Source organism: Ammodytes marinus, assembly GCF_949987685.1.
Source record: "Ammodytes marinus genome assembly, chromosome: 12".
In the NCBI taxonomy this organism is placed as follows: Eukaryota; Metazoa; Chordata; class Actinopteri; order Uranoscopiformes; family Ammodytidae; genus Ammodytes; species Ammodytes marinus.
In genome coordinates, this window is record NC_137216.1 from 31,566,752 (window position 1) to 31,579,251 (window position 12,500).

The 12,500-nt window shown below is 41.6% G+C and overlaps 2 protein-coding genes across 2 annotated transcripts in view; both read left to right on the plus strand.

The window, feature by feature from the left end:
- med4 (mediator complex subunit 4) overlaps positions 1–1,462 on the plus strand; it is a gene marked incomplete at its 5' end in the record, with an annotated part of 9,264 nt that extends 7,802 nt beyond the window's left edge. Inside the window, 2 exons of the mRNA XM_080037871.1 lie at positions 1–61; positions 384–1,462. The exon at positions 1–61 is cut by the window's left edge and continues 71 nt beyond it. Coding sequence (XP_079893997.1) covers positions 1–61; positions 384–553 — 231 coding nt within the window. The 3' untranslated portion in view covers positions 554–1,462. The remainder of the gene's footprint in view (positions 62–383) is intronic.
- A 2,015-nt stretch (positions 1,463–3,477) lies between these two features.
- Positions 3,478–12,500, plus strand: part of sucla2 (succinate-CoA ligase ADP-forming subunit beta) — a 21,518-nt gene continuing 12,495 nt past the window's right edge. The window contains exons 1-4 of the mRNA XM_080038318.1: positions 3,478–3,567; positions 7,078–7,240; positions 10,194–10,293; positions 11,670–11,832. Coding sequence (XP_079894444.1) covers positions 3,484–3,567; positions 7,078–7,240; positions 10,194–10,293; positions 11,670–11,832 — 510 coding nt within the window. The 5' untranslated portion in view covers positions 3,478–3,483. The remainder of the gene's footprint in view (positions 3,568–7,077; positions 7,241–10,193; positions 10,294–11,669; positions 11,833–12,500) is intronic.

Sequence of the window (12,500 nt, forward strand, 5' to 3'; positions counted from 1 at the left end):
CCCACCAACGGGGTGAACGGGCACCTACCGGGGGACGCACTGGCTGCAGGCAGGCTGCCAGGTAGATATACATATACACACACACACACACAGACAGTCAGACACACACACACACACACACACACACAGATACACACACCCACCCACCCACAGAGGCAGGCTGCCAGGTAGATATATATACACACACACAGTCAGACACACACCACACACACAGTCAGACACACACCACACACACACACACACACACACACACACAGACAGTCTCACACACACACACACACACACACAGACAGTCTCACACACACACACACACACACACACACACACACACACACACACACACACACACACACACACACACTAATATATTTCCCCCCCTCTAGACGTGCTGACCCCTCACTACCCGTGGCAGTCGTCTGACGTCTCCGTGGCGATGCTTCCTCCTCACCACGGCAACGACTTCATGGAGCCGCCGGGACACAACAAGGAGAACGAGGACGATGTGGAAGCCATGACAACAGACTCCTCCTCCTCCAGCTCTGACTCTGACTGACAGGCTGTCTGTCTGTCTGTCTGTCTGTCTGTCTGTCTGTCTGTCTGTCTGTCTGTCTGTCTGTCTGTCTGTCTGTGAGAGAGAGGGTCTGTCTGTCTGTCTGTCTGTCTGTCTGTCTGTCTGTCTGTCTGTCTGTCTGTCTGTGAGAGAGAGGGGGTGTGTGTGTGAGAGAGAGAGAGAGAGACTGTGGTTGCGTTCCGAATCGCATACTTTCTACTATCTAGTTTGGTAGAAAAAAGATTTAGGATGTCCTGATTCTTGTGGCCAGATTTAGGATGGTTAGAAGTACCCGGATGTCCTACTTCATGCGGCCAAGATTGTTAGTGTTGAAAAGTGCATCCTATTTGGGCGATTCTGACCCACAATCCAGTGCGCACGTGAAGTGACGTCACATCGACGAAGCCTCCATATGAAAACAAACGGGGATGAGACGGATATAAAAGCAAGAGGCAAGATCAAGGAGCAATGTTATGATGAAATAAGAGAGTAAAGTATGTCCCAATAGTATGCCTACTGCATCCTAATTAGATTATTTTTATCGTCGTATGTAGAATAGAAAAAAGAAAGAGTATGCGATTCGGAACGCTGTGTGTGTGTGTGTGTGTGTGTGTGTGTGTGTGTGTGTGTGTGCGTGCGTGTGTGTGAGAGACTGTGTGTGTGTGTCTGTCTGTGAGAGAGAGAGGGTGTGTGTGTGTGAGAGAGAGGGTGAGTGTGAGAGAGAGAGACTGTGTGTGAGGGAGAGAGGGAGAGAGGGTGTGTGTGTGTGTGAATCCATATCTAATTTTCTCTCATTTGTAGTTTGAATGTAGTGTAGTTTGTGTCTTTAACGAAATAGACAAATTCTGTTTATTTACCGATGTGTAAAAAGCCTGTACATACCAGCCTGTAAATAAATACTTCTGATTAGAACTTTTGTGTTTGTGTAATAATGACTTTTTATGAATGTGTGTTTATGACTGTGTGTGTGTGTGTGTGTGACAGAGAGTGACTGTGTGTGTGTGTTTTTATGACTGTGTGTGTGTGTGAGAGAGACTGTGTGTGTGTGTGTGTCTGTTTATGACTGTGTGTGTGTGTGTGTGTGTGTCTGTTTATGACTGTGTGTGTGTGTCTGTTTATGACTGTGTGTGTGTGTGTGTCTGTTTATGACTGTGTGTGTGTGTCTGTTTATGACTGTGTGTGTGTGTGTGTGTGTGTCTGTTTATGACTGTGTGTGTGTGTCTGTTTATGACTGTGTGTGTGTGTCTGTTTATGACTGTGTGTGTGTGTGTGTGTGTGTCTGTTTATGACTGTGTGTGTGTGTCTGTTTATGACTGTGTGTGTGTGTGTGTGTGTGTATGACTGTGTGTGTGTGTGTCTGTTTATGACTGTGTGTGTGTGTGTGTTACGAGTGTATATTGATCTAGGTCAAAGTTTAGGTGAGGCTATATTTACTCTGAAGGCCACTGCCCTGCTGCTGCCTTCAGGGAGCGTCTGTAAACTAACCATTTGAATGATAGCCATACTTATACTGTACATATACAGTACTTTTACTGTATATTGGGTATTTTGTTTGGGGAAAGAAGAAATAGCAAGACATCTTTTTTTTTTTTTTAACCTTTATTTCTACAGGTAAATCCCATTGAGACCGGAGACTCTTTTTCAAGGGAGACCTGTTTTCCTTTCCCACGTTACCATTCACACACACATTCATACACCGATAGCAGCAGGCTAACTATCGACATTCACACGAGGCAAGGTGGGTGAAGTGTCTTGCCCAAGGACACAACAACTATGACACAGGTGGCAGGGCGGGGATCGAACCTCCAACCCTTTGATCATCGGCCGACCCGCTCTACCACCTGAGCCACAGTCGCCCACATCCTTGTGTAGCATGGGTTAGGCGTTTGTTTGTTTGTTTATTTATTAGGGACAGTGCATATTCATGAACAGCTGTAAAAATGCCAGATTTGAGCAAAAGTGCTAGATTTCATCTGCCGTCCCTGGCAGGCAGAGAAATACAGGTTAAAAAAAGAATACATATACAAGGCACAAATAACACAATAAAATAAGAGAGTTTAAAGGTGGTCACAGACTTGGTTTTGTTTGAGGTGTTTTGAAGGTTGAATCATGTTGAGTCTCTTATTGTGAGTGGGAGAGTATTCCAATATTTAGTTCCTTTGACTGACAGAACAGTTGGTCCGAATGTAGTGCGTCTGTATGGGACGTCCCAGTCTCCTGAGTTTGATTTAATGCAACAGAATTAAAGGTGCAGTCAGTGATTCTGGAGAACACTTGTTAAAAAATATTATGAAAAGTTCTTCTTCCCATATGTTTGTATATAGCTTACATTTCAGTGGGAGGAAATCTGGTTCAATTTTGAATTTTGAATGATTATTTCTTATATACCAATGGAAATGTAGGTGTATACATTTCTATTTAGGAATTTAGATGTTGGCAAGAAGAACAACTGAATTAATAATTATAAAAACAAATCCTTCTGTAATAACCTTCAGAATAGTGCTGAGAATGATTATGGAAAGTTTAGTTGATGTAAGGGCTTTAGAAGTTGAGATATTTGGTTCAGAGTATTGAGAAGAAAAAATAAAAATTAACCATTTTAATTTGTCACTCTCATTTCGAACTGATTTCACCATTTAAAAACATTATAATATTATATAATATATATAATATATATAAAAATATTATAATATTATATAATATATATAAAAATATTATAATATTATATAATATATATAAAAATATTATAATATTATATAATATATATATAAATATTATAATATATATAATATATATATAAATATTATAATATTATGGTAAATTTTTAAATAACTTTCCAAAAAGTTCCATCAGGGCATGAATGCGGCACTCTGACACCCGGTGCCTTAGCGGATGACTGCGCATGCGCGTTATTTCCTCTACTAGAGGGAGACATGGCGACGTCCCTGATATGCAGCCGTCTGTCGGCTAGCCTCCTAAACTCTGGGGCCAGAAACACTATTAACGCAGCGGCTAAGGTGAGTGAGTGTGTCCGTCGGGAGGAGGTGATTCCCGGCTTCAAGTAGGAGGTTTCAGGGGGTCTCTGGTCCTTCTATAAAGACTACAATTCACCCAAAAGCCCACAGGGTCAAATGTGACATTAGCCGCTTCTCCATTGACTTTCTATTGTAACATGCTAATATGCTAACTAGCCCCGAGCTAACGTCAATGATTGAGCGAAAATACAATATCTCTCTCATTTCTAATCATTATGACTGTTGGATTGTATTGGGTTATTATCGGACGTGTGTGTGTTGTTTTAAAAGTGTTTTTTAAGGCCGTGAACGCGCCCTGTGAACGCGCACAGTGGGCTGCGCGTTCACAGTGACCTCCACCTGATTTTCACCAATAATAACAATACACTTTATTTTGTAGGATCTTTCAATACCAGGTGAAAGTTGCTTAACAAAATAAAAGAGAATGCAATACAATTAATGCGCTAAAAACAGGGAATTCTTCGTCAACACAAAAACTTATAAAGACCTACAATATAAAATATCGAAAATTATCACACAAAACTAATTTTAAAAACAGAGTTGGAAACAATAAAACATTTAATTAAATAACTATTTAAACCTGCAGTGTGTAGAATTTGGGGTTTTATTTCCTAGCAGATTTTGTAGAAAGTAATTATAATATCCATAAGTACATTTAATTTAGTGCATAATAGCTGAATTTTTTTTTTTTTATAATTTTTTTTCCCCCTTAGAAAGGGTCTCATATATGTCCATATTTCTGCATATTTTGGACCAAGGCCTAGTGCCGCCATCTTGAAAGTGTCATAGTTGGAATGTCATCAGGTGCATTGTTTAAAATTTAGAATAGTTCTTGTCCTTGAAGGCCACTGTAGCTTCTGTTATTATTCTAAAGGGTTGGGGTTACCCAGGGAGCGTTGCATTCTAGAACTTTGTAGAACTTTCTTGATGATGTCATATTGCACCCTGCACCTTAAGATATACAATTATTTTATATAAAGGTGCAGTCAGTGATTCTGGAGAACGCTTGTTGTCAAAATCAATAAATATCTCCTCATGATCCCCCGACTAATAAAAAATAAAATGTTATGTTGCTACGGTGGGCCCTTTGTTCAGTGTTTACATACCAGTTTACAGAGCCTAGGCTGTGGATTAACACTGGATTTTTTCTCTCCAGCACACACACAGTACAGACAGGTAGTGGATCATGAGGAGATATTCACACAGTACAGACAGGTAGTGGATCATGAGGAGATATTCACACAGTACAGACAGGTAGTGGATCATGAGGAGATATTCACACAGTACAGACAGGTAGTGGATCATGAGGAGATATTCACACAGTACAGACAGGTAGTGGATCATGAGGAGATATTCACACAGTACAGACAGGTAGTGGATCATGAGGAGATATTCACACAGTACAGACAGGTAGTGGATCATGAGGAGACAGACAGGTAGAGACAGACAGGTAGTGGATCATGAGGAGACAGACAGGTAGTGGATCATGAGGAGATATTCACTGATTTTGACAACAAGCGTTCTCCAGAATCACTGACTCGCCATTTAAGGTATTATCATATAAAATATACAATTTGTGTAAACTGGAACCAGTTTGTGTTGGGTTCCTCTGGAGATGAGACACAGAATTCACTGTAACACCGGCAGCTGCTGCGTCACATCTGTCCCACTGAGACTTGGGAAGGTTTTCAGAACTAATCCTGTGTGTGTGTGTGTGTGTGTGTGTGTGTGTATGTCTCTGCCTGTGTGTGTGTGTGTGTGTGTTTGTGTGTGTGTGTGTGTGTGTGTGTGTGTCTCTCTCTCTCTCTCTCGCTGTGTGTGTGTGTGTGTGATCAGCCTCAGTGAACACACACAATAGAAAGAGAGAGTCTGTTACACAGCATGAAATCTAACGAGGACAGACCAGACCTAGAATTTTTAGGGCCTTAGCAAGATTTAGTTTGCCCCCCCCCCCCTCCCTCCTTTACAGTAGCATGTCTCTTATTCTTCTACTTCTTTTAGCAAACAGATACAAGGGGGGTATTTCTTGAACATTTTTCATCCATATTTTTGGCGGTTGGTTCAGTTAATAGTGCAACAACTGCTCGTAACCCCGCCCATGTTCAGGAGGTATATCTATTTGCAGTGGAAAACGACCCGTGCTGCTACCAAACCAAGTTGAACTGAGTTGAACTGAGTCGAGCTACATGTGTGGTGGAAAAGCGCCATAAACCAACTTGGGTTGTAACTATTAGTGGAAGCTAGGGCTGGCTTAAATGATTTTTTTTTTTTTTAAGATTTTTTTTTTTGGCATTTTTATGCTTTATTGATCGTGTAGAGACAGAGTTGAAATGGGGCAGAGAGGGGAGTGACATGCAGAGAACGACCGCGGGCTGGAATCGAACCCGGGTCCGCTGCTGGCCGAGGCCCATGGGGGGGGACGTCCTACCAACTGAGCTAAGGGCCCATGGGGGGGGACGTCCTACCAACTGAGCTAAGGGGGCCCTGGCTTGAATGATTTAGATATTTCTACTATTTGTGTGTTTGTTTCACTACAACCTCCCAAAACCTGTAAAACTGCTCAGAATGTCAACGTAGTTTAGTCTAGTTTTAGTTTTATTTGTGCAGATAAACAAGATTAAAATGGCATAAAGATGCACATAGACAGACATAATGCACGGATGGGACAAAAGAAACCCCGAAGGCCTTATGAAGGATGTCCACCTGATATTACAATACATAAAGGTAAAGAAATAAAGTACAAGAAAAAGACAAAAAAGACTAGACACAAATGTATTATTATTCATTTTTTTAAGATATTTTTTTGTCATTTTTATGCTTTATTGACAGTGTAGAGACAGAGTTGAAATGGGGCAGAGAGGGGAGTGACATGCAGAGAACGACCGCGGGCTGGAATCAAACCCGGGTCTGCTGCTGGCCGAGGCCCATGGGGGGGACGCCCTACCAACTGAGATAAGGGCGCCCCCCCTACACATTTCTCAATAAAGGGAAAACCATGACAGTGTTTCCCTCTGGTCTCATGTCCATCACTTGAACCCAAATTGCAGCGGTTTCATTTCCTTAATCAACTTTCCTCTGGTGCTTTGTTCCTGGCAAGAAAAGAAGAAGAAGATGAAGTGTCTCCTATCTCTGATGCAATACAACTATTACTTTCTGAACTAAATGTAAACTAACTCTAAAACATGTTTTATTTTGCCTAAACAAACATTGTTTTCCCAGGTATTAGTGTACTCTCTCCCTCTCTCTCTCTCTCTCTGTCTCTCTCTCTCTCTGTCTCTCTGTCTCTCTCTCTGTCTCTGTCTCTGTCTCTGTCTCTGTCTCTGTCTCTGTCTCTCTGTCTCTCTCTCTCTCTGTCTCTCTCTCTCTCTGTCTCTCTCTCTCTGTCTCTGTCTCTCTCTCTCTCTCTCTCTCTCTCTCTCTCTCTCTCTCTCTCTCTGTCTCTCCATAATAATAAAGATAACTAATGAAGCCTTCTCCCCCTGCCTCCCCCAGGTGCTAGCTGCGCCCTCCTCCCTGTATGGGTTGACTCAGCAGCGCTCCCTGTCTCTGCATGAGTACATGAGCATCGGTCTGCTGAAGGAGAACGGGATCGCCGTGCCAGAGGGGCTGGTGGCGAGCTCAGCTGACGAGGCTTATAACGTGGCCAAGCAGATCGGTACGTATTTATTTTTATTTTATTTTATTTTATTTAACCTTTATTTCACCAGGAAGGTCCCATTGAGTTACAGTAACTCTTCTCACAGGGAGTCCTGGCCAAGACAGGCAGCAGAAAAGAAGTTGCAGAATTTGCACAAGGCCACACACACACACACACACACACACACACACACACACACACACACACACACACAAACAAACAAAGTACACCTCAATTGACACTATAATGCTAAAATTACACTTCATAACAGGCTATATACGTACACACAGTATAAAGGGTTAATAATGGATTGGATTTATAAAGCTCTTTTCTCGCCACTCAAAGCGCTTTCCAGGGTTCCAGGTTCCATTCATTCACACACAGTCATACCGGTGGTGGAAGCGTGGCTGCCATTCAGCGCCTACGGCCCCTCAGACCACCACCTCAAACATACAGCAGTCATACACATTCACACCAGGAAAGGTGCTCTGTAAACTGGCATTTTAGCTACACTATATAATTAGCTTAGACGCTTTCTAACTTCAAACAGTGTTCCAGGGATCACATTTTCCTGTGAGGAAAGTTGGTTTATTCAGTTTTGAGAATAAACCTTAGAAAATGTTTCACTTCTCTGACACAACCAAAGTTACACACTGCACCTTTAAGGCAAGGCAAGTTTATTTCTATAGCGCAATTCAGACACAAGGCCATTCAAAGTGCTTTACAGGGGCATGAAATACATCATGATTAGACATTAGAATTGAATTTAAGATCCTACTCCCCACCCTAACCCTCAGTCTTACCACCACTGTGTCTCTGTCAGAATGTCTTGACCTGGCGTGACAGTTTGTTTTAAGCAGCTGAAGAGCAGTCTAAACATAGAACACACACACACACACACAGTCACACTCACAGTCACACACACACACACAGTCACACACACACACACACACACACACACACACACACACACACACAGTCACACACACACACACACACACACACACACACACACACACACACACACACACACACACACAACTCACTCACTCACTCACTCACTCACTCACTCACTCACTCACTCACTCACTCACTCACTCACTCACTCACTCACACACACACACACACAGTCACACAGTCACACAACTCACTCACTCACTCACTCACTCACTCACTCACTGCTCTCTCTCTCAATGTACTTTACAACATTATGAATTATTTGCATACATACATGAAATAAACTAACTTAAAGTCACCAAACTTCTCCTATGTGTTTTACTTCAGTGGTGGCAATTTGTGACAAAAAAAACAGTATAATCATGATTTTCTTTTTCTTCATAATCGAGCGCTGTCATATTGTAACTAAATAACTCTAAGGGCCCGTGTCCACCTAACGCCTTTTTCCCACCGCAAGCGCCTTTTCTCAACTGATTCCCAATGAGAAGCGGCCGCCTCGGGAAAAGGCGGCCGCTCAGAGAAAAGGCGTTTTTTTCCCGAGCGTTTTTGCCTTTTTGTGCGGCCGCTTCGAGTTTCTCCAGTTGAAAAAAAAAGCTCAACTTTTCAGAAAGGCGGCGGGAACGTCACCGCCGCTTTTTTCAAAGGGCCAATCAGGTAGTAGATCTTCGGGACCCGTCGCCTTGGCAACCAAGAAGACGGAAGAGAAACTGCTTTTTCGCTTAAAACGCTTGAAAAAAGCGGCCGAAAAAACGCTCAGTAGAAACACTCCCGAGCGCACAGCACAGCCAGCGTTTAACGTTAGGTGGACACGGGCCCTTATGAACTTAAGAATATCTGGGGGCCTACAGTTGTCAGTAGAGAGTTGAAGTTTTAGTTGGTTAGAAACACTCCCGAGCGCACAGCCAGAGTTTAGCGTTAGGTGGACACGGGCCCTTATGAACTTTGGAATATCTGGGGGCCTACAGTTGTCAGTAGAGAGTTGAAGTTTTAGTTGGTGAAGTGTGAAATTGTTCTAAGTGTCACCATCGTTTTAAAACCAGAGGAGACAGATCTTTCAAGGCTGTTGCTCCTCGTCTGTGGAATGACCTGCCCCAGTCCCTGCGCATTCTGGACTCTGTGGATATTTTTAAGAGTCAGCTTAAGACGCACTTGTTCAAACAGGCCTTCTAGATCCATGTCCATGTACTCTGTATTATATTGTATAGTATTATATTGTACGTTCTTAGGAAACTCTTCTTTGTAACAGACTCTGTATATGTGTCGTTTTATTGTGTTTTTTAATGTGAAGCGCTTTGTGACCCTGGTCTGCGAGAGGCGCTATATAAATAAACTTTACTTACTTACTTACCAGTGTGGCAGTAACATGGAAGTGATGATTATCTCCAGGCTGAAGTTAAAGGTGCAGTCAGTTATTCTCCAGGCTGAAGTTAAAGGTGCAGTCAGTTATTATCTCCAGGCTGAAGTTAAAGGTGCAGTCAGTTATTATCTCCAGGCTGAAGTTAAAGGTGCAGTCAGTTATTATCTCCAGGCTGAAGTTAAAGGTGCAGTCAGTTATTATCTCCAGGCTGAAGTTAAAGGTGCAGTCAGTTATTATCTCCAGGCTGAAGTTAAAGGTGCAGTCAGTTATTCTCCAGGCTGAAGTTAAAGGTGCAGTCAGTTATTATCTCCAGGCTGAAGTTAAAGGTGCAGTCAGTTATTATCTCCAGGCTGAAGTTAAAGGTGCAGTCAGTTATTATCTCCAGGCTGAAGTTAAAGGTGCAGTCAGTTATTATCTCCAGGCTGAAGTTAAAGGTGCAGTCAGTTATTCTCCAGGCTGAAGTTAAAGGTGCAGTCAGTTATTCTGGAGAATGTTTGTTGACAAATTCTCATTTGGTCAAAATCAGTGAATATCTCAAGAAAGGGAGTCCAGTTTACAGAGGCTAAACTGTGGATTTACGATGTTAACGTGTGTGTGTGTGTGTGTGTGTGTGTGTGTGTGTGTGTGTGTGTGTGTGTGTGTGTGTGTGTGTCCCAGGCACTAAGGACTTGGTGGTGAAAGCTCAGGTGCTGGCCGGCGGTCGCGGTAAAGGGACGTTTGAAGGAGGACTGAAGGGCGGAGTCAGGATCGTATACTCGTGAGTAAAAACTGAGGTTGCGTTCGGAATCGCATACTTTCTACTATATAGTTTGGTAGAAAAAAGATTTAGGATGTCCTGATTCTTGTGGCCAGATTTAGGATGGTTAGAAGTACCCGGATGTCCTACTTCATGCGGCCAAGATTGTTAGTGTTGAAAACTGCATCCTAATTGGGGCGATTCTGACCCACAATCCAGTGCGCACATGAAGTGACGTCACATCGACGAAGCCTCCATATGAAAACAAACGGGGATATCTATAATAATAATAATAATAATAATAATAATAATAATAATAATAATGATAATATTTCTTATTTTCTTAATCATTTTGTTTATTTGCTTATTTAATTTTAATTTTAATTTTTTTTTGTATCACCTGTCTGTTTGTGTGGGGGAGGGGGGTGGGAGAGAGGGGAGGGGAGGGGGGTGGGGGTTGTGTGTGTATTGTATGTGTCTACTTATGCTGTCTTTTTGTCTGTATGTAAAAAAATTATAAAATCATAAAAATAAAAGTTTTAAAAAAAAGTATAAAAAATAAAATAAAACATTCAGAAGCAAACATCCTTTGTACTTCCAGGTGAGAGAATATAAAACAAATTAAAATTAAATAAAAAAAGTAGAAATAATTAAAAATAATAATTTAGTTTTTTTTTTTGTTTAGTTTAGTTTATTTCGATCAAACAAATTCATAACATTACATACATAAGTTAAAAAAAATAAATAAATAAAAAAAAAACGCAAAAGAAAAACACAAAGTTGTCAATTTATACATTATTTCTTATAAATAGTTTTGATGGAAAAGGTGTAGGCTGAAGCCTTAGCTTATTGCGCCTACCCTTTCTACATTGTTTTCACTTTTCGTTGTTCCCTCAGGATTTCACCCAATCATTATATATATACACATACACTTGTTCCAATAATTTGTTTGATAGTTATTGTAAATATCATTGCCACAATCAATTCCTGCATGTTAAACATATCACATGTAAAGCTAAGACAAAATAAATCCACCATACATATTCACAGTGCCATTCATGCCTCACTTCTATATTTGTTAAGCATCTTATTTTTCAGTATATTTTTAAATCTTTGTACCGTGTCACACGTTTTAATTTCTTCATCCAAGACATTCCACATGTTTACTCCTTTTACCGATATACATCTTTGTTTTACATTTGTTCTTATAATAATAATAATAATAATAATAATAATAATAATAATAATAATTATAATGATGATAATAATAATGATGATGATGATGATGATGATGATGATAATGATAATAATAATGATAATGATAATGATAATGATAATAATAATAATAATAATAATAATAATAATAATAATAATAATATCTCCCCTCTCACCCCCAGCCCTGAGGAGGCTCGTGACATCTCTTCTCAGATGATTGGCAGGAAGCTTTACACCAAACAGACGGGAGAAGCCGGACGGATCTGCAACCAGGTGTTTATCTGTGAGCGCAGGTATCCTCGCAGAGAATACTACTTTGCTATCACCATGGAGAGGTCCTTCCAGGTACGAACTGCTACAGACAGACAGGGAGGAAGGGAGGGAGGGAGACAGGTAGACAGGGAGGGAGGGAGGGAGGAAGGGAGGGAGGGAGGGAGACAGGCAGAGAATACTACTTTGCCATCACCATGGAGAGGTCCTTCCAGGTACGAACTGCTACAGACAGACAGGGAGGAAGGGAGGGAGGGAGGGAGACAGACAGACAGAGAGGGAGACAGACAGGGAGACAGGCAGGCAGACAGACAGACAGAGAGGGAGGGAGGGAGAGAGGGAGGGAGGGAGGGAGGGAGGTAGGTATCCACACAGGGAATACTACTTTGCCATCACCATGGAGAGGTCCTTCCAGGTACGAACTGCTGCAGACAGACAGACAGACAGACAGACAGACAGACAGACAGACAGACAGACAGACAGACAGACAGACAGACAGACAGACAGACAGACAGACAGACAGACAGACAGACAGACAGACAAGAAAGTAAGAGGAGAAGATTTGGAACACAGCTGAGGTTTCAAACTATTATTTCCCCTCTCTCACCACTAGATGGCAGCACAGTGTGCCTACAGACTGGTGGAGAGATACATGTTCTAGTCAAAAAGCAAAGAAAAAAGTGATTGATTGATGGATGGTTCTACCCCCCAGGGCCCAGTTCTGATGTTAACATTATAAACAT